The following is a 25,233-nucleotide window of genomic DNA, read 5'->3' on the forward strand; positions in this document are numbered from 1 at the left end:
TTTTGGTCTCATTCATGATCATATAAGAACTGGATGGACGTATAGAAAAGTATGGATGGGAATGTGGCCTGGAAATATAGAAATTGGTTTGTGTTACATTAAATGGTGAAAGTTGTTCTTCCATGTTTTTGAACCAAGAGTAGAGAACCATAACCCTTCCCGATGTTTGGGGTTTTTTTAAACATTTTTTTCTCAACACACCATGTGCTCATATATTAAGGTCAGTTTGACAGTGTGAAGCTCTTACACTATACTGGACTATTGTAAATACATCTAAGCACATTTACTTGTGAATGTGTGGGTCCATTTTCAGCATAATTCCAGTATGACCTATGATGGGATTTTGTGGCATATTGTGTATGACAACCAAGAAAAACATGAAACAAAAATATAATGAAAATGTCATATTTTAAAAAGAGGCCAAATGTCAAACACATATTACAAAAACAAAAGCAAAAGTTCAACATCTTCTGTACTGTCACAAATCTCTCTTGGGGATTTGAGAGTAGGACTTTCTTATTGAAATGCTAGTCATGTCAAGGAAATACATACCAGCAGTCCTGTAATATGGCTTCCTTCCTTTGCTTGCTTTCTCCATTTCTGAGGTCTTAAGGTCTTGGCTATCCAACCATCAGCCCACGCCTGGCACGTAAACTACTGGGATCTAGAAACGAAAACTTGGTGTGGTGAAAATTTTGCCCATAATTTCGTTCATAAGGCAAAATGGCTTTCAAAAGTTGAGAGAAATTTCACATTGTATTAGCACACCTCTGAGGGATTACTCTCTTCCCTGAAAACTGATAAAGATTGTATTATACAGCTGGTGCATCCATGAAGCCGTCAGCATGTCTGGCAAAATAATATTGTGGGATACAGTAGGAACTGGAAGGCGACAGTCATATTTCCTGTGCATCTGTACACTTCCCAAAAGTGTCTGCTTTTAAACATTTGCGTCTAACAAAGCTAATGTGCACACTTAGCCTCGCCATGTTTAATTTTGTAACCTATGTAATTTTGTAACCTATGCAAGGGAGTTATGGCTAAACTCCTTGTCCAGTGATGTGAAGCTGAGGGAACTTGAGAGGTGTGGACAGAAGGAATATTTCTAAGGCTAGAGTTTAAGTTTGCCTTAAGAACACAGAAACATAGGTAGAAACATTATTCCTTTTAGCTCAGTACTGTCTACACTGGCTGGTAGTAGCCATCCAAGGTTTCAGATGAAATTCTCAACCTGCAACCACTCCCCATAATGCATCAAGCCTCTTGAAATAGAACACATGGAGCTATTTTCACATCAAGCTGATAAATCTAATCATTGTCTGAATCAGCTATTTTAGAGGAAAGCTCTCTGTGTAGCCTTAGAAGAGCTTAAATATCTGCAATAGGCAGAGTTGCAGGAACTCCTTGCCGGTTACAGGAATCCCTGCCAAAGCCTGGCTTGGCAATATTGTTCTCCAGTTCCTTGACAATAGAAATGAAACTCTGTTGATGACCATTATATTCTCTAAGAAGGTAATATTCCTGCCATTCCTGCAGAACTGCCCAGGTGTCTGTTAAGTTAAAAGAAAGGGGATTATGAGATGCTTCTCTTTAGCAGATAGTACTGACTGTTCCCATTTTGCAGCTAGGGTAAGTTATAGGTTAAGTCCATGCATTCGGCAAATGCCATCCACTGTTCCAGGCCTTTCCCCCACCAGTGTAAACTTTTCCATGCTGCTAAGGCAGGGAGGGGAAGCTGTGAGATCACACAGCTTGGTGAGCCTGTTGGTCCATAGCCATAGGTGCCCCACCCTCAGTTGCAAGCTTCTTGAAGAAAGGAAGCCCCACTTCCAAACACAACACAGCTAGCAAGTTCCTTGGGAGGATGCAGCCGAAGAAGTTCCTGAGCCTCTGTGGCATTGTCCACATGCTCTGGCATGCAGCAGTTGTCTTAAGTGCCCAAGTAGCATGGTCCTCAAAATAGAGCATTTGCCTTTCTGGTCCAAAATAAGGACTTTGATGGGCCTTGTCACCGCAAGAGAACAGCTGTGGTTCCCAGAGGAAGGAAGAGCAGGGCTAATGAGGCAGAAATCTCTGCCGCTCCTCCACAGTCCTGGGCGTTTTCCTGAAAAACAAAGCAAGTTTGTGGTCAGCAAGTAGAATTTAGAGGGCAGCAAAAATTAAAGCCTAGCTTCATTTTAACTTGGGCCAGATGACTGAAACTTGTTTTGCAACGGGGATGGCCAAATCCAGCTCCCGATAACAATGGATCCATTCATAGGGCTGGCAGGATAAACTGTGTCCGTTCAGAATATGCGTGCTCATGAGTGCCTACCACATGGCAAGGAACCCAATGCACTTGGCTATATGTATAACGGGTGCACAGGCTTGTTGCATACATCACATCAAACACACACTGATGGACAGGTGGGGGCACTGTGCCCTATTTTTAGGGCCTCCACATAGGCAAACAAGTGAGGCAGCTTTGTGGTGGTTAGAAATGAAGAGTCTATGGATTGTCATTTCAAAACCCAGCCTATTTTATTTAGGCCAGCACATTATCATGGCTGCTGTGGGGCAGAGCCTACTTTGTCAAATGCAACAATTCCTCAACCCGCCTTACCTCGGGATGGAATGCATGGCAGGTATCTGGTCGCCGCCTCAGCTTCTGGGAACGCATCCTGTCACATTTCACTGATGCATTATGTGCAGTGCTGTTAAGGTTAATAGCAGTTTGGGGAAATGGTTGAAAATCAGAAACAATCCCATTTATGGAGGAGCTGTGTTGTCCCAGAATTCCAGTTTACAGCTAGGCTGTACAAGTCATAAGATGTATTCCCACAGAGGTGCCCTTGATTATGAAGCTACTGCAAGGCCTCTACTCACATGGAATGTCATGCACTCATTCTAGCATAAAGGGTGCTGTCACAGGCAGGACATTTCTCAAAATACTTACGCTACACCTGGTAAGTAAAGGTAACAGTAAAGAGACCCCTGACCATTAGGTCCAGTCGTGGCCGATTCTGGGGTTGCGGTGCTCATCTCGCTTTATTGGCCAAGGGAGCCGGCGTACAGCTTCCGGGTCATGTGGCCAGCATGACTAAGCCACTTCTGGCGAACCAGAGCAGCGCACGGAAACGCCGTTTACCTTCCCGCTGGAGCGGCGCCTATTTATCTACTTGCACTTTGATGTGCTTTTGAACTGCTAGGTGGGCAGGAGCTGGGACCGAGCAACGGGAGCTCACCCCGTTGTGGGGATTCGAACCGCCGACCTTCTGATCGGCAAGCCCTAGGCTCTGTGGTTTAACCCACAGCGCCACCTGCATCCCTACACCTGGTAAGTAGGTGGGCTCAATTAAGTTCAGCTAGTATTTTTGAGCATACTTTAATCTGAACACTGCTTAAATTCTATTGAAACTAGTAGGAGTTAATTTTCCCATTGATTTCAACATGGTTGTAGTTGGAATGGAGCCATCACGGGTGGCTGCAGAACCAAGCAGCAGCTTTCAAGGCTAGTGATCACACTTAATGAGCAAGCTCCAGGAGCAGTTAGCCAGGGGTAAGACCTACTGGAAGCAATGGGACATAAGTTAGTCACAACCACCTTGAGCAAAATTAGGGCTACAATCTACATATTTTTTCCAGCACTGTTGCTGCAGAGCTAAAATTTGTCTACCAAAGGAGAAACTTACTGTTATATTAAATGTGTCTTCATAGTTTCGTTCTTCCTTGCAAGTTTTTTAAATAACCACTCTTTCCCCCACAAACATACACTCCACTGCCCCAATGTAAATCTCCCTGAAGCCTGTTGGTATCCTGTGCATCTATGTCATGGTTCTGTTCCAGAACAAGAGTCCCTGCAACTGTAAAAAGCAAACACGTGCCCACATGGGAAGAAGTAGCTCCCGTAATAAGCAGTTTCACCCTGGCATTTTGGAGCTGCAATGCACATCTTTCTGTACCATTCACTGGCTTACAGCAAATACAGTGGTGCCTCGCAAGACGAAATTAATCCATTCCGCGAGTCTCTTCGTCTTGCGGTTTCTTCGTCTTGCGAAGCACGGCTATTAGCGGCTTAGCGGCTATTAACGGCTTAGCGGCTTTAAGAAAAAGGAAACAAACTCGCAAGAACTTGCAAGACGTTTCGTCTTACGAAGCAAGCCCATAGGGAAATTCGTCTTGTGGAACGACTCAAAAAACGGAAAACTATTTCGTCTTGCGCGTTTTTTGTCTTGCGAGGCATTCGTCTTGCGGGGTACCACTGTAAGTCCATTGGTCCATCTCACACAGTATTAATGTATTATGGTACACAAAGCACATGGTCCACCATTGACCTAGGACTCCTTCCTTAATTGGGCTTCTATTTTGCAAATGCTAATGAAACCAACAGCATCTTCATCTACACAGAACTGTGTAGGGACATACTTCAGAGTGAAGACTATTTTCAGGTTCTAAAGAGAGTTTAACTAAATAGCAAGTCTGATTTCTCTTTCCGTCTTATGCCTGGTACCCCTGTGCTTTTTCTTTCCACCTCCTTTCCAGCAATTGAGGAGGCATCTAGAAAAATGCACACAATCAATCCATATAGCACTTACCAAACAACAGTACACAATTGTAATTAGCAGCACATTAACTTGCCATTGCTTTTGCCATGCTTTCCATTAGAACGTATGCTAAATTCTTCCCACCCCAAAGAACTACTAAAGCAAACCCTCTGCATCAATTCACTGTTGGAAAAATGTAAACCACAAGAACTGTACAGCCCAGTACAACCTCTACCAGAACAAAGATATATTTGACTTCTTTAGGTTGCAGTAGGACAGGTGGAAAGTTGCTGCAGTCACATACAGCATCCACAACCAGGAGCAGGAGATTGCTGTTGGTAATTTGCTGCACCACAAACATCCTGTAAGGGCAAGAAGACCCCCCCCCCAAGAGACTATGGTCAGAACAGAAGGTTACAGAATACTCCCCTTGCCCCTTCCAGAGGTGTCTTTTTCCAGCAGGAACTGAGTTCCAGCACCTCTCAGGTGGGTGCCATTGCCGTTCTAAGATAACAAGGGAGGTGAGTTCCAACACTTCTTTTTCTAAAAAGAATAGCACTCCCCTTCCCTTCCCACCACCACAAACAAGCACATGGTTCAAGCAATAGGAGACAGCAAGAATTAAAGCAAATAGGAAGGGGGCAGAGGAAAATGTATTTAGTTAATAAATGGGAATACTATTAGGGAATATTCAGAACTGAGTTGAAGACTGCCACTTTCAATTACACAAATACAATTTTATTGCATTGGAGGCAGAATGGTTGAGAAACTTGAGCTGTGGTTTATAAAGCAGGGACAAATCCTTGTGTACTGCGGACTAATCTGTTAATACTGTAGTGCAGCTCTTGTGTAAATGGATTGATATGATGCTTGACTCTGAATGGGAATGTAGCATCTACATACTGTGTGTGTGTGTCCATGCACAATTCAGAGGTTGTAGGTTTTTAGTGTTCATCTTCAATGTACTCTGCATTATAAGCATAGTGCTCATGCATGGAAGGGCCTAAAGAAGAACTAATTATGTATGTATTGAAGCACATTAGCTTAAGTACACCACAGTTATGTGTGCCAAGGCAGGATTACAGATTCAGAGTGTGTTCAAGCCAGTGTAAATGTATGTACAGGACTGACCTGCGTATTAAAGTGTATGTGTGGGGAGACCAACCCTATACAGCTATGCATGGAAACCACATTCAAAGAATGACTATAAAGCCCCATATGTCCTGACTTCCATGCAAGTGGCCCAATACTGAGGGATCAGCTGGTGACGTGGACAGACTCTGCTCACATGACACTGAGGCTACAACTCCATTCTGTGTCTGCTCCCATCTCTAGCCATGAATGTGGTGCAGTATTTGGACTGTGAGCTTGAATTCTCATTTATTGTGTATGTGTCATTTTCATAGTTACTATTAATTATTTTCTGACAACATAAAGTATTCATGTTCAGCTAATATGGAAAATGCATCCTAAACATGCCTATAGCCAGAAAGACCAATAGTCCTCTACTGCCCTCTGCTGGGGGACTATGAGTGGTGTGTACTTAGCTAAAAGCAAAAAGTTCCATCTTAATATTTAGCACCTGAATTTTAGTTCTTAGATCACCTCCTATAGGCTTGTGGAGGCTTTATTCAAATGGCCGTCTCTGCAAACAGAATCCTGCCAGCTGTACCCAGCTGGGTACCATGTCTGAGTTAATGGAATCATTTAAAAGCCACATAATAATAATAATAATAATAATAATAATAATAATAATAATAAATACATGCTTCATGGGCATAATCTTAGGGCTGGTTCAGATGTTACATTTGAGTGATAAGCTTTTCCTTCAGCAACACTCCCTGCAGAAGTGGCAACATCTAGAACAGTAGTTATCAAACTCCACCCCCCAGTCCACTTGAAATTTGCTGAGGGTCTTGGGGAACCACTTAATGATATCTCTACCTGCTGTAGCAGTTGCAATTCCACAGAATTCAATTTGTAATACAATAAAATACAATATTAAGAAAATAAAGGAAGTGATAACAATGCAATTAAAAATTGACACAAAAGTAAATGCAAAGGATGTATGATTTCCCATCTTCAGCCACAAATTCACAGACACCTTGAGAACCACTTGTGGTCCACAGACCTCACTTCAGGAACCCCTGATCTGGAAGCTTCCCACCTGGTTCAACCACCCAAGTGAATGAAGCATCCAACTCCCAGCACCATAATTCCCAATGGTGTTAGTGTGGGATGCTGAAATAAGAAGCTGTTAGATGTCAGAGCTGTGAACATTACATGAAAATACTAATGTCTGAATTAGTCCTAAGCTTCCTTACAATAATCATGTAAGTTAGATCAGTTAGGGGGCAGGAGGGGAGGGAGAGACAGAGAGAACAATTTTCTGGAGATCACTTGCTGAGTTCATGGCTGAGCTAAGAAATTGTCCCATGCGCTTTAACCATTATGTTTATACCAACCATCATAGGAATTGCTTCAGAAGCTATTTGGTATCAGTAGCTACACAAGAGAGACATGTGTTGCTAAGAGCAAGGCTGAGCTTATTTGCACAAGACAAAGTATTCAAATCTAATTTGCTCCTAGTATGGTGTACCTGCAACCAATGCCCTGACAGAAGGGCTTTTTTCAGCTGGAACTCACCAGAACTCCGTTTCAGCACTGCTCAGGTGGGTACCATTGCCATTATAAGAGAACAAGGGAGGAATTCATGGTGAGTTCTGGCACCTCTTTTTCTAGAAAAAATAGCACTGCTTGACCGTATAAATGAGAGAGAAGAAAAGATAATGCCTAAGGCAGGGCTGACAGTTCTCAAACTCACTATAGCCAGACTTGAGTCTGTCTGTTTTTGGGAACCAGCATCAAATGCCCAGATTTTTTGGTGCCAGTATTCAGTGTTTAGGCACACTGAGCCTAATGTTGGCAAAGTAGAGTTCTTACAGGTAAACATGCCTCTCAGCCCTTGCATGCATTTTAGAATGAGTGATGTAAGTTCTCTAAATGAGGGACAATCTCACATGGGAAAACACTCTATGGAGAGCTTTGTGTGAAAAGAAGATTGCCTTGAAAAGAAATGGATGTTGAACAGAATTAACATATCTGTGGGCCCTCATGGATATGAATTATTTGGAACAGGAATGCTCTACACTGAAGCAAATGCCCTAACCTATAAAGAAAAAAACATGATCATGTTCAGTTTTGCCTGTCTTTCTAAAGGGAATTCACAGAACCACAGAATTATAGAGTTGGAAGGGACCTCAAGGGTCATTAGTCCAATCCCCTGCAATACAGGAATCTCAGTTAAAGCATCCATGGCAGATGACCATCTAGGTAAAGGACCCCTGACAGTTAAGTCCAGTTGGGTGCTGGTTGCGGTGCTCATCTCGCTTTACTGGCCGAGGGAGCCGACATTTGTTCGCAGACAGTTTTTCCGGGTCATGTGGCCAGCATGACTAAACCGCTTCTGGGGAACCAGAGCAGCGCACGGAAACGCCGTTTACCTTCCTGCCAGAGCAGTACCTACTTATCTACTTGCAGTTTTACATGCTTTCGACCTGCTAGGTTGGCAGTAGTTGGGACCGAACAACGGGAGCTCACCCCGTTGTGGGGATTTGAACCAACCTTCTGATTGGCAAGCCCAAGGCTCAGTGGTTTACACCACAGCGTCACCTGTGACTGTTTAAAAACCTCTGAGGAAGGAGAGTTCACCACCTTCCAAAGAGTCCATTCTACTGTCAAACAGCTCTTACTGTCAGAAAGTTCTTCCTGATATTTAGATGGAATCTCTTGTAATTTGATTCCATTGGTTTGCATTCTAACCTCCAGAGCAAACAAGTTTGCTCCAACTTCCAATATTCCTTTAGATATTTGAAGATGGCTATCATCTCTTCTCTCGGTCTCCTTTTTCCCAGGCTAAATATACCCAGCTCCCTCAACCATTCCTCATAAGGTTGGTTTCCAGACCCTCACAAGGCCTGGTTTCCAGTGAAGAGTGTGGCTGAGGAGAGTTCTAAGGACCAGACAGAGAGACTTGGAGGGCAAAATGTGGTTCTGGGTCTGAGGTCCCCCACCCGTGCACTAGGCAAAGAGTGTGTTCAAGGCAGACCTTGGTAGCTGGCAGGTTCATGTAGAAGGGAGTGGTCTGTGAGGGACCTGGGTCCTAAGCAATTGTCACTACTATTGTTACTAACCAACTTGAATTGAGGCTGGAATAGTTCATAGTTGCAGGCAATTCAGAAGAAATTGTGGAAAATAAGAGGCATTGTAAGGATAACAAGGGACAGTTAGTTTGCTTGGAGATCAGACTAACCAGGGAGAACTGAGAGGCACAGGTAGGAGAAAAGGAAGAAAGAGAGCACATTTCTTACTTCTGACAGTCTCCGCATTCAATAATCCCATTGGTCTCTTTGATGGCAGGTTCATATACAAACACTGGGTATTCTGTGTCACATGGCTGTAGCATGTCGTGCTTCTTGTGCTTGTGAGCTGAGATGGGGAAAAAGAGGATGAGTGAGAAAATCGGGTGAAGGAAACAAATGAGGTGTGGGAAAAAGAAGCGGAAAGATGTTGACCCAAAAACGAAGATTACTGGCAGCCACTAGGTGGTGTGGGAGACTCAGTGTATGAGGATGCCCTAGAAGCATGAATTTGGCCACCCTTCAGCCAATGGTCGGATTATGTAGCTATCAGTCTGGCAGGCTGTTTACTGCTAGAAAGTCAAAACACACAAACAAGTGGGAAACCACTTGCAGTTAGTTCATGGTTAGAATCAAACCAGCTGGCCAAGACATTACTAGGTGGCTCATATGGGGGAAACAGGAAGACTTTTTACTAAAGACAGTGACTGCATGAAATATAGCGGGCTGGGCTGGGCTGGTACAGCACCAATATTTAGTGATTGCAGCTAATTACGTAAGAAGGAAGCTTTACTAGAAAGAAAGTCCACTACCCAGCTCCCACTAGCCAACATATGAACTGACTACTTGCAGTGGAAAGATCTACATTTTGGGGACCCTGAAGCTTGAACTGTTACGGGGGCCCTTCGGAATCAGCAACAAAGCCTGAGTAATCACTGTTATCTCCTTCAATGGGGTTGTTCCATGACAGATCACCAAACCTTTACAACACCTGTGCTACTGACTGTCAGACTTTGGTATTGTTGAAATATATTTATAAATAATGACTTTTGAAGTTTTTGGAAAGCTGAAATCCAAAACATTTAAGAAAGCATAAATATTGTTTAAAATATTTATGTTATTAACTGAGTATACAAAACTATTTTAATTGTGTTGCATGTCAACATTTTTAACATTTAGGTGCAATATTTATTTATTTTAAAGAAACACCAGGTGTCATTGTGACATTTTGAAGGACAATGTATGATGTTTAGATTTGAGGATAGCTGAGATAATGTGTGGATATGTTTGCACAGAGAAAAAAATAATCACCTGCCAGATAGTCAGGGAGTGGGTGAACTGGTTGGTCATCAATAACAGCAGAAGTTTGCATTTGATAAAACTAACAGTGGGGCTGCTGTTCTTCAAACAGAGAAATGCTCAAAATGCTGTTGGACATTTGCATCACACTGGCCTGAGGGAGAAAAGCTGTGCTGGCATTTATTCTCTTGTGCAATGACGACAACTCAGAGACGCAAAGATATTGCAAATGTCACACAAACATGTATAGAGTCTGTGTCACTCATTGGGAGTTGAAACAGTGACAACTATCCAAAAAACACACCCTTTTCTAGTTTGTTTTTAATCTATCCATTTTTATCTCCCTGCCCTTCAAGGAGCTCAGGATCCTCTTATCATCACAACTCCCTTCTCAGGTAGGTAAAACCTGTGAACTCTTGGAATTGGAATCAAGCAGGTGATTGAGCCTGTCCAACACTCTAACCACCCTGGCTCTCTCACAAATCTGTGACTGTAGCTTTTGTGAAAATTGCAGTGCTCTAATCTGGATACAAAGCTTGCAACACCATTGCACACAAAATAAAGACTTGTGTAGCCCATCTGTCAAGCACCAGTGAAGCGGGGAGAGAGAACTGGACTCGCCTTTCCTTGTTGCTTCCTGCTGGGAAGTGAGTATCAGAGCTCCCATTGCTTTGTCACAATGGTACCTGTCCTTCCTGAAGGGTTTGCAAGTGACTGAATCTCTGCTTCAGTGAAACCATCACTGACAATCTGATTCCTCCCATTGCTTTTCTTTGCCTGTAATGTTGTTCACCAAGTTTCCCTCAACGTAACTATGCAGCAGATTCCCTGTTCTAATCTTTCAACTATGAAGGAAGCAGCAGGCTATTTTAACACAACCTCCCTCAACTGGGATTAAAACCGAAATAAATTTATGCCAGATGGTGCAATGAGTATTGTAAACAACACCTACTTGTTTTCCTAGGTCTTATTAAGTTTCCATGCTGTATAGCAAGGATTTGTCCAGTCCTGCATAGGTCACCCCGATGTTTTGCATTACCCCTCTGCCCTAAATTGGTTGTCTTGTCTAAGGTCTTCTAGATAAGATTTGAACCTGGAACCCCTCAACTCACCAACTCCCTAGAAACTAATAAAGGTCGCTGATTAGACAGCTTGTCTACAATGTGACAAAATGTAGGTGGACAGGAGTCTTAACCACAGTGCAACCCGGATTGGGTGAGCCAAATTTAGCATCTGTATAGATAGACCCCACATTTAGCACTCAATATATCTTCTAGGTTTCTCTTCTAGTGCAGTGTACCTTACTAAAACCAAGAAATTACCCAACATGGAAAATATGTGGCCTATCCAGGATGCAAAACTGTGAGTTATAGCCGTACAGTTACATGTCCACAACCAGCTCACTCTACATATCCAAACTTTGACTCTCCTTCTCCTCAAGGTAGAACTGCATTAGTGTCATGTGTGGAAGGGAAGATCCACAGCATGCTTGCCATCTTCTTACTGCGTTTCATTCACAAATAACATTTGCTCCCGGAGCCACAGAGATTCATTCTGTTCAAACTCCCTTTTGTCTCTCTGTTAAACCACACTTTAACTGGATCGGAAGTGAATTTCCTCATACTCCAAACAGTTCCTTGGACACAGAGCAATAACAGCAATAAATTGAGCCTGAGGAGAGGGAACAAATTCAGTCAGCTTCAACACAGTGAAGCCACTGCTACATTTGGGGCAGGGCATTCCCTTCCCCCCTCATCCCCCAGTTTCATTCCACAGATGAGCATGAATTAACACCTGAGCAGCATCGGCAAAAAGGAGCAAAATGTCACTGCCATCCTGATATTTGCAGTCACATTGATCCGGAAAAATAACAACAGAGATAGGTTTTAAATTGCTGGCATTTCACTGTCAGCAGGGCAGCCCAAAGATATTTTTTTTCTAGCCCAAGCAGCCGTCCATGTGACCAGAGATCAGCACCTCTGCACCATTTTATGATACTGCAAAGGGCCTTGAGTTTCTGTATCTCTGCTTTCCTAAGTCATATATTATTAAATATACAAGACCACTGAGTGGTTTACGCAAAATTGTATGAAATCTCTCTCACAGATTGCTAGATGTTACAGCACGGGCACAGGACAGCTGCTCCCCAGTGGGGGCTGGTGTCTATTGTGATAGGCAGGTCGTAAGGCATGGATGCCAACAGTAGGAGGAGCCAGAGCTGATGATAAGCAGAACTAATTCTAGTTTAACCCCAATCCTCCTCCACAGAAGGGCAACAGTGGCACTTCAAAGAAACTGACAGGCAGGGCCAGCCCCTAGACTGGTTGTAAGAAAGAAGGCAGTTGGGAGCTGGTTGCCGTTGGTAGGGCAGTGCTCTAGTGGCCTAATAGATCAGCGCCCACTGCCTTCTCTGTCTTCCAGCCCTCATGGGTTGGGTACGTTGGGGAAATAACTAAATCCCCAAATACTACTCTCCACCAGTTACTCCTATGCCGCTGTCCTACTTCCCCAATTCCTCCGAGGCTTATAAGCCACCAGCAATAGTCTGGAGGTTTGGAGCCTCTTATCCCCACCCTTTATTTATTTATTTATTTAATTGAATTTATATACCGCCGTCTCAGGGCAGTTCACCCTTATCTACCTGTAGCCCCTCCTGGCTGATTACTGGCTGGGCTACTCATGAGCAAGCAACCAGTTTAACAACTTCTTTGCCACAGGAGCTTTAGCAACTGCTGGTGTTTGGAATTTGGGAAGGAAATAATATCTCTTGCCAGGATATCATAGAGAAGGTTTTTCCTCTCCTTGCCTAAGGGCAGGCTGGTGCTCAGCTGACCTGGGAAGTACCCTCACATGCCCCAGCTCTTACATGTTGAAGCTTTAGTGACATATTGGAACATGGGAAGTTACTGGACTATCTAGCTCAGTTTGGCTACACTGATTGGCAGCAGCTCCTCAGGGTTTCAGGCCAAAGCTATTTTCAGCCCTACCTGGGAAATAAGGATTGAACTTGGTGTCTTCTTCATGCAAAGCAGATGCTACACCACTGAGCTATGACCCATCCCCTGTTGTTGGATTTACTGGCAGCTAATCATGATGACAAATGGTGTGAACTATGCAAAGAGTTTTAATATTTATCTTGGTTAGGTATATCTTATTGACATAAGGGCAGCTCCCATATTTCTTATTTCTATAGACAAGCCATTTATCAGCCAGCCTTTGTCTAAATGGTGGAGGGAGATTAAAGGGCCAGAGCTGCTTATTCAGCCAACCTGTAATCATATCTGCTTCTCTAACATAAATAAATTATGAGAAAGTTGAATGAACTTATTTATTGAAGTTGCTCTAGCGATCAGAACCTGACTATCTGCAGTTTTCTGAATAATACAGTTTTGCTGGATTTCCAGTTGAGTGATTACCACCTGTCCTCATGCAATTCTGCAAACAGGCTGAAGTTTCTTTCTGAAAGAGTCTTGCCCACCTCTAGCTAATTATCTCTACTTGCATTTTGTACCTACTGAGAATGCAAGAATGTCCTCTCGTGTTTCTTTCTGAGCTCCATATTTGACCTGGATCCTCTGATTATTATGGATCCTTTTAGAGCAACCATAGTACATGGGAGCTCTGGTTGGGGCTCAACTAAGGTTACCTCCCTTCCTGCATGATGCAACCACCACCATGTCTTTTCTCTTGCACGAGTGGCACCTCCCTAGTCCACCCTTCCTCCTTTCTTCATCATCCCGCTATTGTTGGGTTTACTGGTAGCATGCTAATTATCATGCAAACACTTAGGCCTGGCCTGATTCAATTACCACTCATGAACAATTGAACAGAGGAAAGAACTCCTTGAAGTTCTTACTCTACCTCTAGACCTTGGGATACCAAGCGTTATTTGAGACATCAGGCACCAACTCCAGAAGCAGCACCTATTGGTCTGGCCTAGTATCACAGATAGCAAGATCAGAACCTGATTAAAAGCGCCATAGGAAGGCCTATGCATTTGTATAATGTGTAAATGTACTGAGAATGAAATGGGGGGGGGGAGCGGAAGAATAGAAGATGGAACGCTGATAAACCTTGCAACTTTTCAAATACTGATTTGTTCCTTTATAATGGACCAAGCTTGTTGTAAAATATCATTAATATTGAAGAGCAAGACTTGCAAATATCAATATAAGATTCACTTTAGCAGCGTCCAACAGAATTCTCCACCCATTGCCTATTGCCCAGTAAGAACTGCTGCCATGCAACCTTAATTCATTTCAGTAAGGCTTGTATGGGTGAACCCGCATGCTTTGCACAAGCTGTTGTTGTTTGCACATATTGGCACATCCCTAGAGCTACTGCACATCTTTATATTCAAGGTTATAGTTGGACCAGCAAGTGCAGAAACTTGCAGTGAAGTATGCCAATCACACAGTGAGTGGTAGCACAATAATTAAACAAATAGTGATAACTCTGTTTTCAAATAGGCAGTCACAGCTAATTCCTGAACAGCTGTGAAGTGGGAAAGAAATTGCCCCCAGTTTTCTGGGCAAATCTGCTTAGGTGTTCTCCTGTTTCCAGAAAATGGAGATCTTTTTGCTGTACTATAATGATTCTACTTACCATGATGGAAAACAGCCTTGGCTATATAGGTTGCATGGCATAACATGTGATGCAGATGAATCCATGATGATAATCACAAGATGGTGGTAGAATTCCATGGTGAAGACACATGAATAGGAAGAATGGGAAATGAAGAAAGAAAGAGGAAGAATGACATGGTGGTGAAATGAAGAAATAATTGTTCACAATAGTAACAATGAGTGTGAGACTACTCCTTAAAATTCACCTGCCTTTACAGTTAACTAAACTGCTGTTTCATGAGAAATATGTTTTATTGTCTTATATCCTTCTTTTCTTCACATAAGCCTATGTGAAGTGAATGTGATTTGCTTAAAAATACTAGAATATTTGACACTGAAAGCTTTGGCCTGCACACTCCTAAATGTTTAGGAGCAGGCAATGCTTTCAGAAACAAGTACAATATTGGAAGTACACCCTGGACTAGAGAGAGACAGCTATTCTATCTGGTTAAAATATGTGTAAGCAACATAATGTATGTAACCAGCATATTACTGTTGCCAAACCCTAGAAGGCAGTACCATAAGTAACATTTGCTGTATGAGATTGTGCTTTTGAAATGATTTCTGCCATTTATTATTATTAAATGAAACGTATTAAGAATTAATTATATTTAGAAAGTTCTTTCTTTCTTTCTTTCACTAAAGACTGCCTGTGTTTTTCTACTTTTAGCTTACATTGCTGTTATGTTTCAAAAATTACCTCCAAGATACGGAGGACTGGAATGGAAGGAATAAAGTTTCGTAATTTTAAGAGCTCATAGACAAAGCGACACTTGCTCAGAGTGCATGTGATCCACAGACCACAAGTTACCCACATTGCTGTTTTAGACACTGTACCACAGGCTTTTAGGGGTCTTAACACTGACACCCTTCCCTGCACGTTCCAAGCAAAGTGCATGTAGATGAAAGAACTGGCCCACTGCTTCAGCAAATAGTTGTTAGTAGTCTTCCATCCACTTCATGGGATACCCCAACACAGACCACATATATGAGCTGACACAGTTGACAGTGTTATTAAACCTTGCCAGTATATTCCAGGGTGTCTCAATAAAGGTGAAATGGAAGCTGGCGAATAGATTCTCAGTGCCAACAGGGTGACAATGTCTCTGGATTGTGCTAAATTGCATTCGTATGTGTGATTCCTTCATCCAAGCCCAGTGGCTGCAAAATTGTGTGTGCTGTGAGCTGGCTGCATTCCCATATACTCACCATCTGCCAAATTGTCTGTGTGCCAGAAGCCAGATATGTTGAACTCCAGAAAGAATCTGTCAAAAGACGGGGGGGGGGGGGAGATGTATTTTATGCTAGCTTGGAAGGGCAAAGGTGTTACGCAGGCAGACAGTCCCTGTGATTTGCTCTACTCTGAGCTTTTAGTCTGCAGGAGCAGCCTAGAACTTGCCTTGCTGTTTCTTTTTAGTTCACACCTGAGCCAGTTACTTTAAATCTTCCTTTGTTACTTTTCAGAATGGTTAATTGTGCCTTAATCCTACAATAAATTACTAGCAATTCCTGTGGCAAGGCTGTCATTAACACTGTGCTCCTTGTGGCTGGGAGGGAAATATACTCGGTCACCTTGAAAGCCATCTGCTCGGCAACGGTGGACGCTGGTATTCAGTGCCCAGCGACAGCTGTGGAGTGTGCCTAGCAAGTTAATCTCTATGAAGAATCTTGGAATATGGCCCTTGTCTCAAGTTCAAAGGTGTTTGAATCTAACACTTCAGTCTCTGCCTAGTATAATCATTGATCTCCACTGCACTACCAAGGAGGCGCTGCTGGTAGTCCCTTCATTGAGTACTTTCTAAGGTGGGGGGCAGAACACACAGTAAAGCCTTCTTGGTGGTGGCTTCCCATTTATGCAACTCCTTCCCACTGCATGTTTGGTTGTCTTCCACTTTCTGTTTATTCATATGGCAGCTTAAAACATTATCTATTGTTAAAGGTAAAGGTAAAGGTACCCCTGCCCGAACGGGCCAGTCTTGACAGACTCTGGGGTTTGTGCGCCCATCTCACATCTAGAGGCCGGGGGCCAGCGCTGTCCGGAGACACTTCTGGGTCACGTGGCCAGCGTGACAACGCTGCTCTGGCGAGCCAGAGCCGCACACGGAACGCCGTTTACCTTCCCGCTGGTAAGCGGTACCTATTTATCTACTTGCCCCCGGGGGTGCTTTCGAACTGCTAGGTTGGCAGGCGCTGGGACCAAGCAGCGGGAGCGCACCCCGCCGCGGGGATTCGAACCGCCGACCTTTCGATCGGCAAGCCCTAGGCGCTGAGGCTTTAGCCCACAGCGCCACCCGCTATTGTTACAGGCTTACAAAACATAGCAGCAGAAGCCTTGTTTGTTAAGCTCTACTGCGCTGCTGACTTTTAAATGTTGTTTAATGGTATTTTATGGTTATATTTTTGTTCAGTTTATTTTTAATAGCCATTTGCTGGGTGTGTTTATTTATTTTTTAATGTGCTGACAGCCATTCCAAGTTCTACATGAGGGGGAGCATGGTATCTACAATCTATGTTGGAAAACTGCTTGTTCTCTATATAGTTGGACGCCTTAATATATCATAACCAAATTAAGCATGATCAAAGGCCAGGTTTTAACCTATGTTTGTATGCAGTTGGGCCTCATTTTGAATCAAGATGAAAAACCAAACCTTTCAAAGGTGCACTGTGTTAGTCACTGATTACAAAATGATGCCAATTTTTTGGGTTTCTGAGAACTTCCGAGCAATGCTGGGTATGAGGTTGTTAGTAACAAATATATTAATAATAAAATATCAAATGTACTCATGAATCTGCCTTTCTTCCTGAAGCCCCACCTCCCACAATGTGTCACCTTGGCAGAGATGGCAAGTTAGGTCTACTCCATTAACATATTTTCCTAATAGGAACAGGATTGTCCCTCCTCTATGTTTTCAACAGAGCAAATTATTCAAGTTCATTAGAATTTGAGAAGGGAAGGGTAAGCCTGTCACTTGTTGATTTACCTCCATACAGATACTCACAGATATTTTGTTGATTTACAACCACGTAGTAGAACATAAAAGTGTTAATGTTAGTGACATTGGCTCACAAACACACAAAACTCTTCCCCAGGGAAAAATGTATCATTGCTGGGCAAGCAAGTGGCTGTGCCTGCCTTCTTCTGTTTATGATATCTGAGTTCCTGCTCCCCAGTGCAGCTTCTTTGCATATTATGGACTTCCACTTGAAATCAGGAACTCTGGACCCCTTTACTGGGCCTGTTATATATGTTGTACTGCTACAATTTTGTATGAATCAGTTCTCCATGTTTTCACAACTGGAAGGTGCAAATAATTAAACTGCCTACTTGATAATGCTGCTGGAAGCCTCTTGGGTACCACAGGAATGAAGGCATGACACAAATGCTTCTGCTTCATACGATGGCAGGATTTTTCCTCTTAGAGCTCTAATGCACTAATCCCATGCATGTGTGTGATGCTTGCAAATCACATGGCTTGTATGCACAAGCCATTCTCCTTCTTCATGTAGTCTTTATCTCGAACTGGGGAATTTTCAAGGTCAGCACAAGCAGCAGACTCCACCCAAGAAAAAGACGCAGAAACATGGTAGCATCTTCTGTGGTGTGTGTGCTTGTGTGTCTGTTTCCTGTGCTTCTTGTATTTGTGCTACAAAGCATTGAACCAGAAGTGAAGGAGGCTCACATGCAGATATTCTCTTACAAAAATAGGGCCCAGATGTTTTATTAAACAGGCCCAGTGGCACAATTTTGTCTCTGTTAATGTGACTCATCTGACACTTCAATGCTATGAAGCGAAATCTCCCTTTTACCTGATTATTCCATTGTGATGCACTGGCTTTGGTACTCATTGCTACAACAGGGGTGGGAGTTAAAGACATTTCTACAACGCAAATCTGTATTGGATTTACTGGCATTGTCTCACCAAAATAATTCTGGAAGTTATCTTGCTGGGAACTCTGTAAATGACTCCTAACCTTTCAAAGAATTATAGTTCCCTAGGGAGAGGGAATGACTATTAAAACAAGTTTGTGGCTGCAGACACACTAACCCATTTGCTGCACAAAAATGTAGTTTTTCTCAGTCTGGAATGGTTCATGCTTATGCTCAATATGCTGCTTTCAACACCTGGGATAGCTCAGTCAGTAGAGCATGAGACTCTTAATCTCAGGATTGTGGGGTCAGGCCCCATGTTAGGCAAAAGATTCTAGCATTGTAGGGGGTTGGACTAGATGGTGCTTTTCAGGGGCTAGAAATATGCAATACATGGTCCATATTGTGTGCGGACTACATAGAAAAAACAAGTACTCGTTCTCCATTGATTTTAGAATAAAATGTAGTATATAAGTAGCCCGCCTGTAGATGTAGAAACAGGTGTGTCCTAAGTTTCATGGAACTGGAAATCCATTGATGTCTCTCAATTCTACATTTTGGAATAACAGGACTATCTATATAGTGACTGCAACTTCTCCAGCTTGTGCTTCTAAAAGTTAGGACTGTCAACTGCTTCAGGACTGTTTTGAATATTTTCTTGTTTATTCACTATTATAGTCACATACCAGAATTCTAAAAAAGGCTTGTGCCAGTAACATCAAGCCCCACCAATTTAAATTTCCTCATACCTATTAACAAACACAAGCATTAGTTGATTAATACACTGATGTAAATGTACTAAAGCTTGCAGTTATAGTTTCTACTTCTAATGATATTTCCCTCCAGAACTCCAAAATGTTTGTACTCACATGAGGAAGTCAGTTATCAGCCACTTTAGTGCTCCCAATAAGGCATAAACTGGCTGTTGAAAAAGAAGAAAGCCAAAGAAGAGGAGTATTTTACAGAGCCCACAATTCCAGAAGCCAATCTACAAATTAGGAGGCAGATTCTAAGAAGCAGCAATATGCATACAAGTCAGCCTACTACCAATAATAATTCTGAACCTCATCTTCGGAAAGGTCGGAAAGCTTATCGAGAATTCGCATGAGTCTTTGAAGACATAATTACTTAACTGGCTCTCTTCAACCGTAATAGCCTAAATAGCTCGTAGAAAGAAAGAGCTAAAGCTATTTATGTGACTAAAACTTTAGAAAACATTTTTGTTCTAATGGTGGAAAATAGTGTTTCCACTTCAAACTGTACACAAAAGCAAAACACCACACAAACCTTGTTAGTAGGAGTGCCTAATGCAACAAGGCCTCTAGCATATAAACTGGTAGGTGCTACACAATGCAGAACAATTTTAATATCAGGGGATTTCTAGTCCTCATGATCATGCTGAAAATGTGGATAGTCTCATCTGAAGGATTTAGGCAACTCTGCTTTGGAGCAAAGGTATTATTTTTCTTTTGTGGGAATATGGCTTACGAGGTATATTTGTATATCTTAATTCTAATATCATTCTCAACTAAACCTAATAAGGTCAAAGGTTCAGTCTGTATTTTTTGTTCTCTCCATTAGTGCTTTCTTCTTATAAACAACAATGGTGACGTTTCCAAGGATTACTTTTTTGTTTCATTCTGTCAGGCGAGCTAGTTTCCAAACAGCAGGGAGAGGGAACCTGTGGCCCTCCAGATATTGGACTGGAGAAGACATGGGATTTTAGCTGTTATATTTCCAGTTTCTTCTCATGATCATCATTCCAACTCCCCCCCCCTTTTAAAAATGTCTGCTCATCTCCAGCTCTCCTCATAATTTGTTTATTTATATGATTTATGAGTTAATTTCCATGCTTTTGTACATGCTCAAAGCAACATTCAAAACATTTCTTAAAGCACCTCTCATTAAAGTTATATAAACAAACAGACATGATAGAGTGAGATTCATAAAACGATGAATGAATTAATGATGAAAGCTATTGGAGTGATATCCTTGTCTTTTGACAAAAAGGTACCAAAACATAATTTTAAAAGAAACGATGAGTTACTCAACCAAATTAGGTATGCCTCATTTGCATAGTTTTATTGTAAAAACCTAATTTGAATGTTTTGGTTTTAGAATTTGGAGGGTTTTCTGTAGCGTTTTAAGATCCCTTTGGCCAAGTGCTTGTCAGTGCATGTCAGGTGGAGTGGCAAGATCAGAAGAGCAAGGATGGGCTAGATGAACCTTAGCAGGAACCAAGGTCAAGCATTTTGCTGCTCTAACCAGACACAAGCCTCACCAGGAAACTTTAATAAGTAGTAGGACCCCTCCAGATGGGTGGGTTTTTTTTGGGGGGGGGGCTATATTCTGTACTATGCCATTGACACAGTAAAACTGCATTAGTGGTGGGTTTATACTGGACATCTACACATCATTCTGCTTTATTACTTGTTCTCTAATGCTTCCCCAGAGTTACCAAACATTACTGCTATCTGGATGAGCATTCTTGCACTATAGTGCAGCAAAAGCGAGACCCTGGAACACTTGTACTGTATTATAAAAAAGTTACAGCATTTCAATAGGAGACTATGGGACATGCACCAACAGGGAATGAAGCAGTATGTCCATCCCAAAACTTTTACCACAAACAGTATTGTAAATGGTATTGTGCATATCACCACCCCAATACAATGAGAAGCAGAAATAATTCTGGATGCACAATAAAAAAGATGTCTGAAGAAGCCTTTAGGCTTTGCCATATGATCAATTCTGACATTTTGATGTTTAAGAAAGGCTTGCCTTTATTGGGTTTCTTAGTTTTACTTGCTGGTGACAAGCTAAACCACTGCCTACCATATTCAAGGTGCCAGGTTCAGGACCTGTGGTGAGCTTATATTGTTTTTATTCAGAGTTGAAAAAGCACTACATTTTCACATATCTACCCATCTCTCCTTCAAAGGACAAGGCTAAATCTCCTAAAGGACTAGAGCTAACATGGGTGATAAAAAGCCTTTTGATTTGCAGTACCAGTCCAACTGTAATTAGTGAGTGTTTCCCTATTTAGTTAATACAAATTTAATTATGTAATGCCAGATACAACTACTTAGTTAATCCAACTCTGACAAACAAATCCTATTCTGATCAATTAAAGGTGCCACAACCTGAAACTTTCCTGGCACAGAACCAGTAGACAGCAACAATTTCATGTAGCCAAAATTGGCCCCAGAGTGCTCCAATGCAGGATTAATTCAGAGTTAATTTTGATTACTGGTGAAAGATGCAGCAGGCATAAATTGAGATGGGGGGAAAAAGAAAAGGAAGGAAAAGTTCAGCAACTTTCCATCCCTAGAATGCATTGTCTCTGGTATCTTCCATCTTTTCCAAATTAATACACATGCACTGCTATTTGGTCAATACATGTAGCATGAAACAGATCCCAGGATCAATTGCAGAATGATGGGTCAATTTTCACCTGTGCCTTTCTCCATTGAATTTTGGAATTGTTTTGCTTGGTCTGCTGACTCCAGCTAAATGCATGTGTGAAACAGAGTGGAAATTACTTACTTTGGGAAAGGAAAATTGGAGACGGCTAATTGGTTGCTGGATCAGAAATATATTCTCACTATGCAAGTCCCACATTTTTCTGAGCACATAGGCTGTAGGTGAAGGACAAAAAGTGGCAATGGGAATCTACTGTTTCCCTGTGGTGTCCAGCTCTTTTGTGAAACCTTGGGTGTCCCTTCTCACAGAACAGAAGCACTCTGGACTTGGGTGTTTTAAAAAATGACCACCAAAAGGGTTTTAATCATCATCTTTGTTGCGACACCAGCAAAAAGGTTTTTCACTAACCAGGAAATCTCCTGTCCTGTAATAAACAATTAAAATCCCCTTCCCAGTCTGCCTTCACTGGCGTCATCAGATGAGTGACGTAATTGTGTCCAGCCCCCACAATCAGAGTACATGGAGAAGAGGACATGAGGGCAGACGTGCCTTGGCTTCTTCTTCTGTCCTTGCATAGTCCTCAAATAAGAGCACAGGAAAAGCAATCAGGCTTGTAGCAAAGACAAGGATGATAAGCATGATTCCGCCCTCAGTGTAATCAGCAGTGGAAGCAAAGACACTTCTGCCTTCACACCGCTCTCTCCTGCACCCCATGCCTGGCAATGATGGCGAGGCATGGGATGGTCTCACCCTGGAGCAGAATGACTTAAAGAACTGGACCAATGCTGTTCTAAAATATTTTATTCCGTGTTTTATGTATTATGTAGAAACGCTTACAGATACTTACACTGAGAAGAGGGCGCGCACCGCTATGGTGGTGGTGGGGCATTTTACACATGGCTTGGTAATCGTACATTTTCACCCTGCAAAAAAAACATAAAAAGCTGACAAGCGGGCCCATGTGTTCAACACACCAGCTTAGCTCAAGAGTCCACCAGTCTGCCTAGCCCACTACTATGCACTCTGACTGTACAGTGGTGCAACGGAACACTGTGGCGCCAGAAGCGGTTTAGTCATGCTAGCCACATGACTTGGAAATGCAAGCTCCTTCGGTCTGAAGCGAGATGAGCACCACAGTCGCCTTTGTCTGGACTTAACTGTCCAGGGGTCCTTTACCTTTTTAAATTCTGGTTGAAGGTGACTTTCAAAGGTCTAGCTGTAGTTTTGCCCAGGTCTGCTATGCAAGATTTTTAGTGGACATGCTAGGAACTGCACCTGAGATTTTCTGCATGCAAAACATGTGCTCTGTCACATGCCCTTTGCTCAACATAGCTGCAGACACATTCATTTGTCCTGCATGAATTCTAGCCTGGATCTGTCTTCACACAGGGAACAGCCATATATCCTCATCCTAATAATTTAGTTTAGTTTGTGCTTAGCATTGGATGTTTCACAACAAGATCTACTCCCATACAGTGTTTGATTGACTATGTGGTATCTGACAAAGAAACTTCTTACTGATGTCACAATATGCCCCTACCCTATGAAAACTTTGTATGTGATTTACTCGAATTACCTCAGCTGCTATTTTTACTCACACCAAGGTCCTGAAAGCTGCTTCTGGACAGCTTAGTGCTCTTCCAGACACATCTGGCTGTGCTCTCAGATTTCTTTATGCCATTTGTGTCTGACTCTGCATCCCTCTGTATGCTACATCAGCAACATGGGAACTGCTTCGGAACACATGGACATAGGAAACTCCTTTACACCATGTCAGATCATTTTGCTCATCATTGTCTGCACTGACTGGCAACAGCTCTCCAGAGTTTTACACATAAGTTTTCACCAGAGAAGCCAGGGGTTTAACCTAGAACCTTTGCTTATGAAACATGTGCTCTACCGATGAGCTGCAGATAATGTTTGAAAGCCTGTGCCCTGTACTATGCTGTACAGGGAAACATCGGATGGGAATAGCAAACACAGTTAGCTTTGCTCACATGGTTCTGGGCTCCCATGCTGTTCTGGCAACATGTAAGGGCCTCCAAGTCAGGAACATAAACAGCCTAGATGAAGCCACATGAAATTGTATTGCTACACAGTAATGTAATGTTACTTCTGACATTTAAAAAAGGATATGTGCCTGTATTTTGTGTATTTATTTGTTTGTTTGTCATCTTTCAACATGTATTCTTAGAACATAAGCAGGGAAATGAAAATAGGTAACATTTTGCATTCGTTCACGTTGTGCACAAACTGTGTGACAGTGGATATAATCAGGAGTGAATCCTGTTACTGCAGCAATGCTTTTTTTGGCTGCTGCAATCATAGAATCAGTACTGGCTGCACCCATTATTATACAGTTCACACATTACATTTGCCTATATGAGCATGTATCTGGAGATACTTGAATCTTTCTATGGATAACAAATGTGAACAAGTCCTAACAACTGAGGCAATATTCCACACCCGACTGTCTTCATTCTCTTTTTTAATGTTTAGCTGTGATAATTCTCAATGGGGATAAGGCATTTTGCTTCAACCAGGCTCTTCTCTGAAAGGAAATCAATACAGAGGAGATAGTAATACTTACTGTTTGAACATTCCCATGCTTATAAGCTGGGTCATAACAGAGCCATCCACTTCTCCCAAAAATTTGCTGGTCTGCAAGCACAGGGAGATAAAGAGAGAAAAAAGCAGAAACGATAGATAAACCTCCTCAGCTTTTTATCAGTCCAGCTAATCCATCCCCACTACAAGTTTGAAATCCTATACTTAATATTGCCACTATCATAAAACAAGCCCTTTAAGCAGACGGTGCTCTGCTATGTCCTCAGGCTGTTTAGCAAAGAGGGGTTTAGAGAAGTGTGTGGTGCCATGGTCAATAAAAATGAAATGCAAATTTTAGCTCAGCCATGCACTTACCAGGTGGCCTTAGACAAGTCATCATTTCTCAGCTTATCATATAAACTATGGGGATAGTAATACAGTACAGGCGTACTATATGGTATGTTGTTGTAAGGAGGAAGCAGTGCCCACTATCCATGAAGACAGTGGGTTCCGATGAGATCTCGCAAGGTTTTGTTGAGATCTCTTTGGAAGCTGCCACTGCTGCTTCTCCGCCACTGGCAGTGGTGGCAGGGTGAGCACGGTGCCTGCAATGGGTGCCACCTCTTGGACTTCTGCCGCCTTAGGCAGCTGCCTCAACCCACCTCATGGGCAAGCCGGCCCTGGCTGGAATGTAGCCTATTGTGCAAGAGTCACTTTCATTGCTGCACCCACTATAACCTCTAGGCCTGTCCAATGCTGGCATGCAGCCTCTAGAAAGTTGACCATGAGGTAATGTGGCCTGGCTTAAA

At 42.5% G+C, this 25,233-nt stretch overlaps 1 protein-coding gene across 1 annotated transcript in view; it reads right to left on the reverse strand.

The window, feature by feature from the left end:
- Positions 1 to 389: 389 nt before the first annotated feature.
- The window catches only part of CACNA2D4 (calcium voltage-gated channel auxiliary subunit alpha2delta 4), a 172,063-nt gene continuing 147,219 nt past the window's right edge, over positions 390 to 25,233 (reverse strand). The window contains exons 31-39 of the mRNA XM_082240685.1: positions 24,468 to 24,538; positions 22,725 to 22,800; positions 19,324 to 19,376; positions 15,796 to 15,851; positions 14,567 to 14,587; positions 8,894 to 9,011; positions 4,740 to 4,885; positions 2,603 to 2,673; positions 390 to 2,104 (exon numbers count right to left, since the gene is read on the reverse strand). Coding sequence (XP_082096811.1) covers positions 2,009 to 2,104; positions 2,603 to 2,673; positions 4,740 to 4,885; positions 8,894 to 9,011; positions 14,567 to 14,587; positions 15,796 to 15,851; positions 19,324 to 19,376; positions 22,725 to 22,800; positions 24,468 to 24,538 — 708 coding nt within the window. The 3' untranslated portion in view covers positions 390 to 2,008. The remainder of the gene's footprint in view (positions 2,105 to 2,602; positions 2,674 to 4,739; positions 4,886 to 8,893; positions 9,012 to 14,566; positions 14,588 to 15,795; positions 15,852 to 19,323; positions 19,377 to 22,724; positions 22,801 to 24,467; positions 24,539 to 25,233) is intronic.

This window comes from Podarcis vaucheri, assembly GCF_965113315.1.
Source record: "Podarcis vaucheri genome assembly, chromosome: 10".
Lineage (NCBI taxonomy): Eukaryota > Metazoa > Chordata > Lepidosauria > Squamata > Lacertidae > Podarcis > Podarcis vaucheri.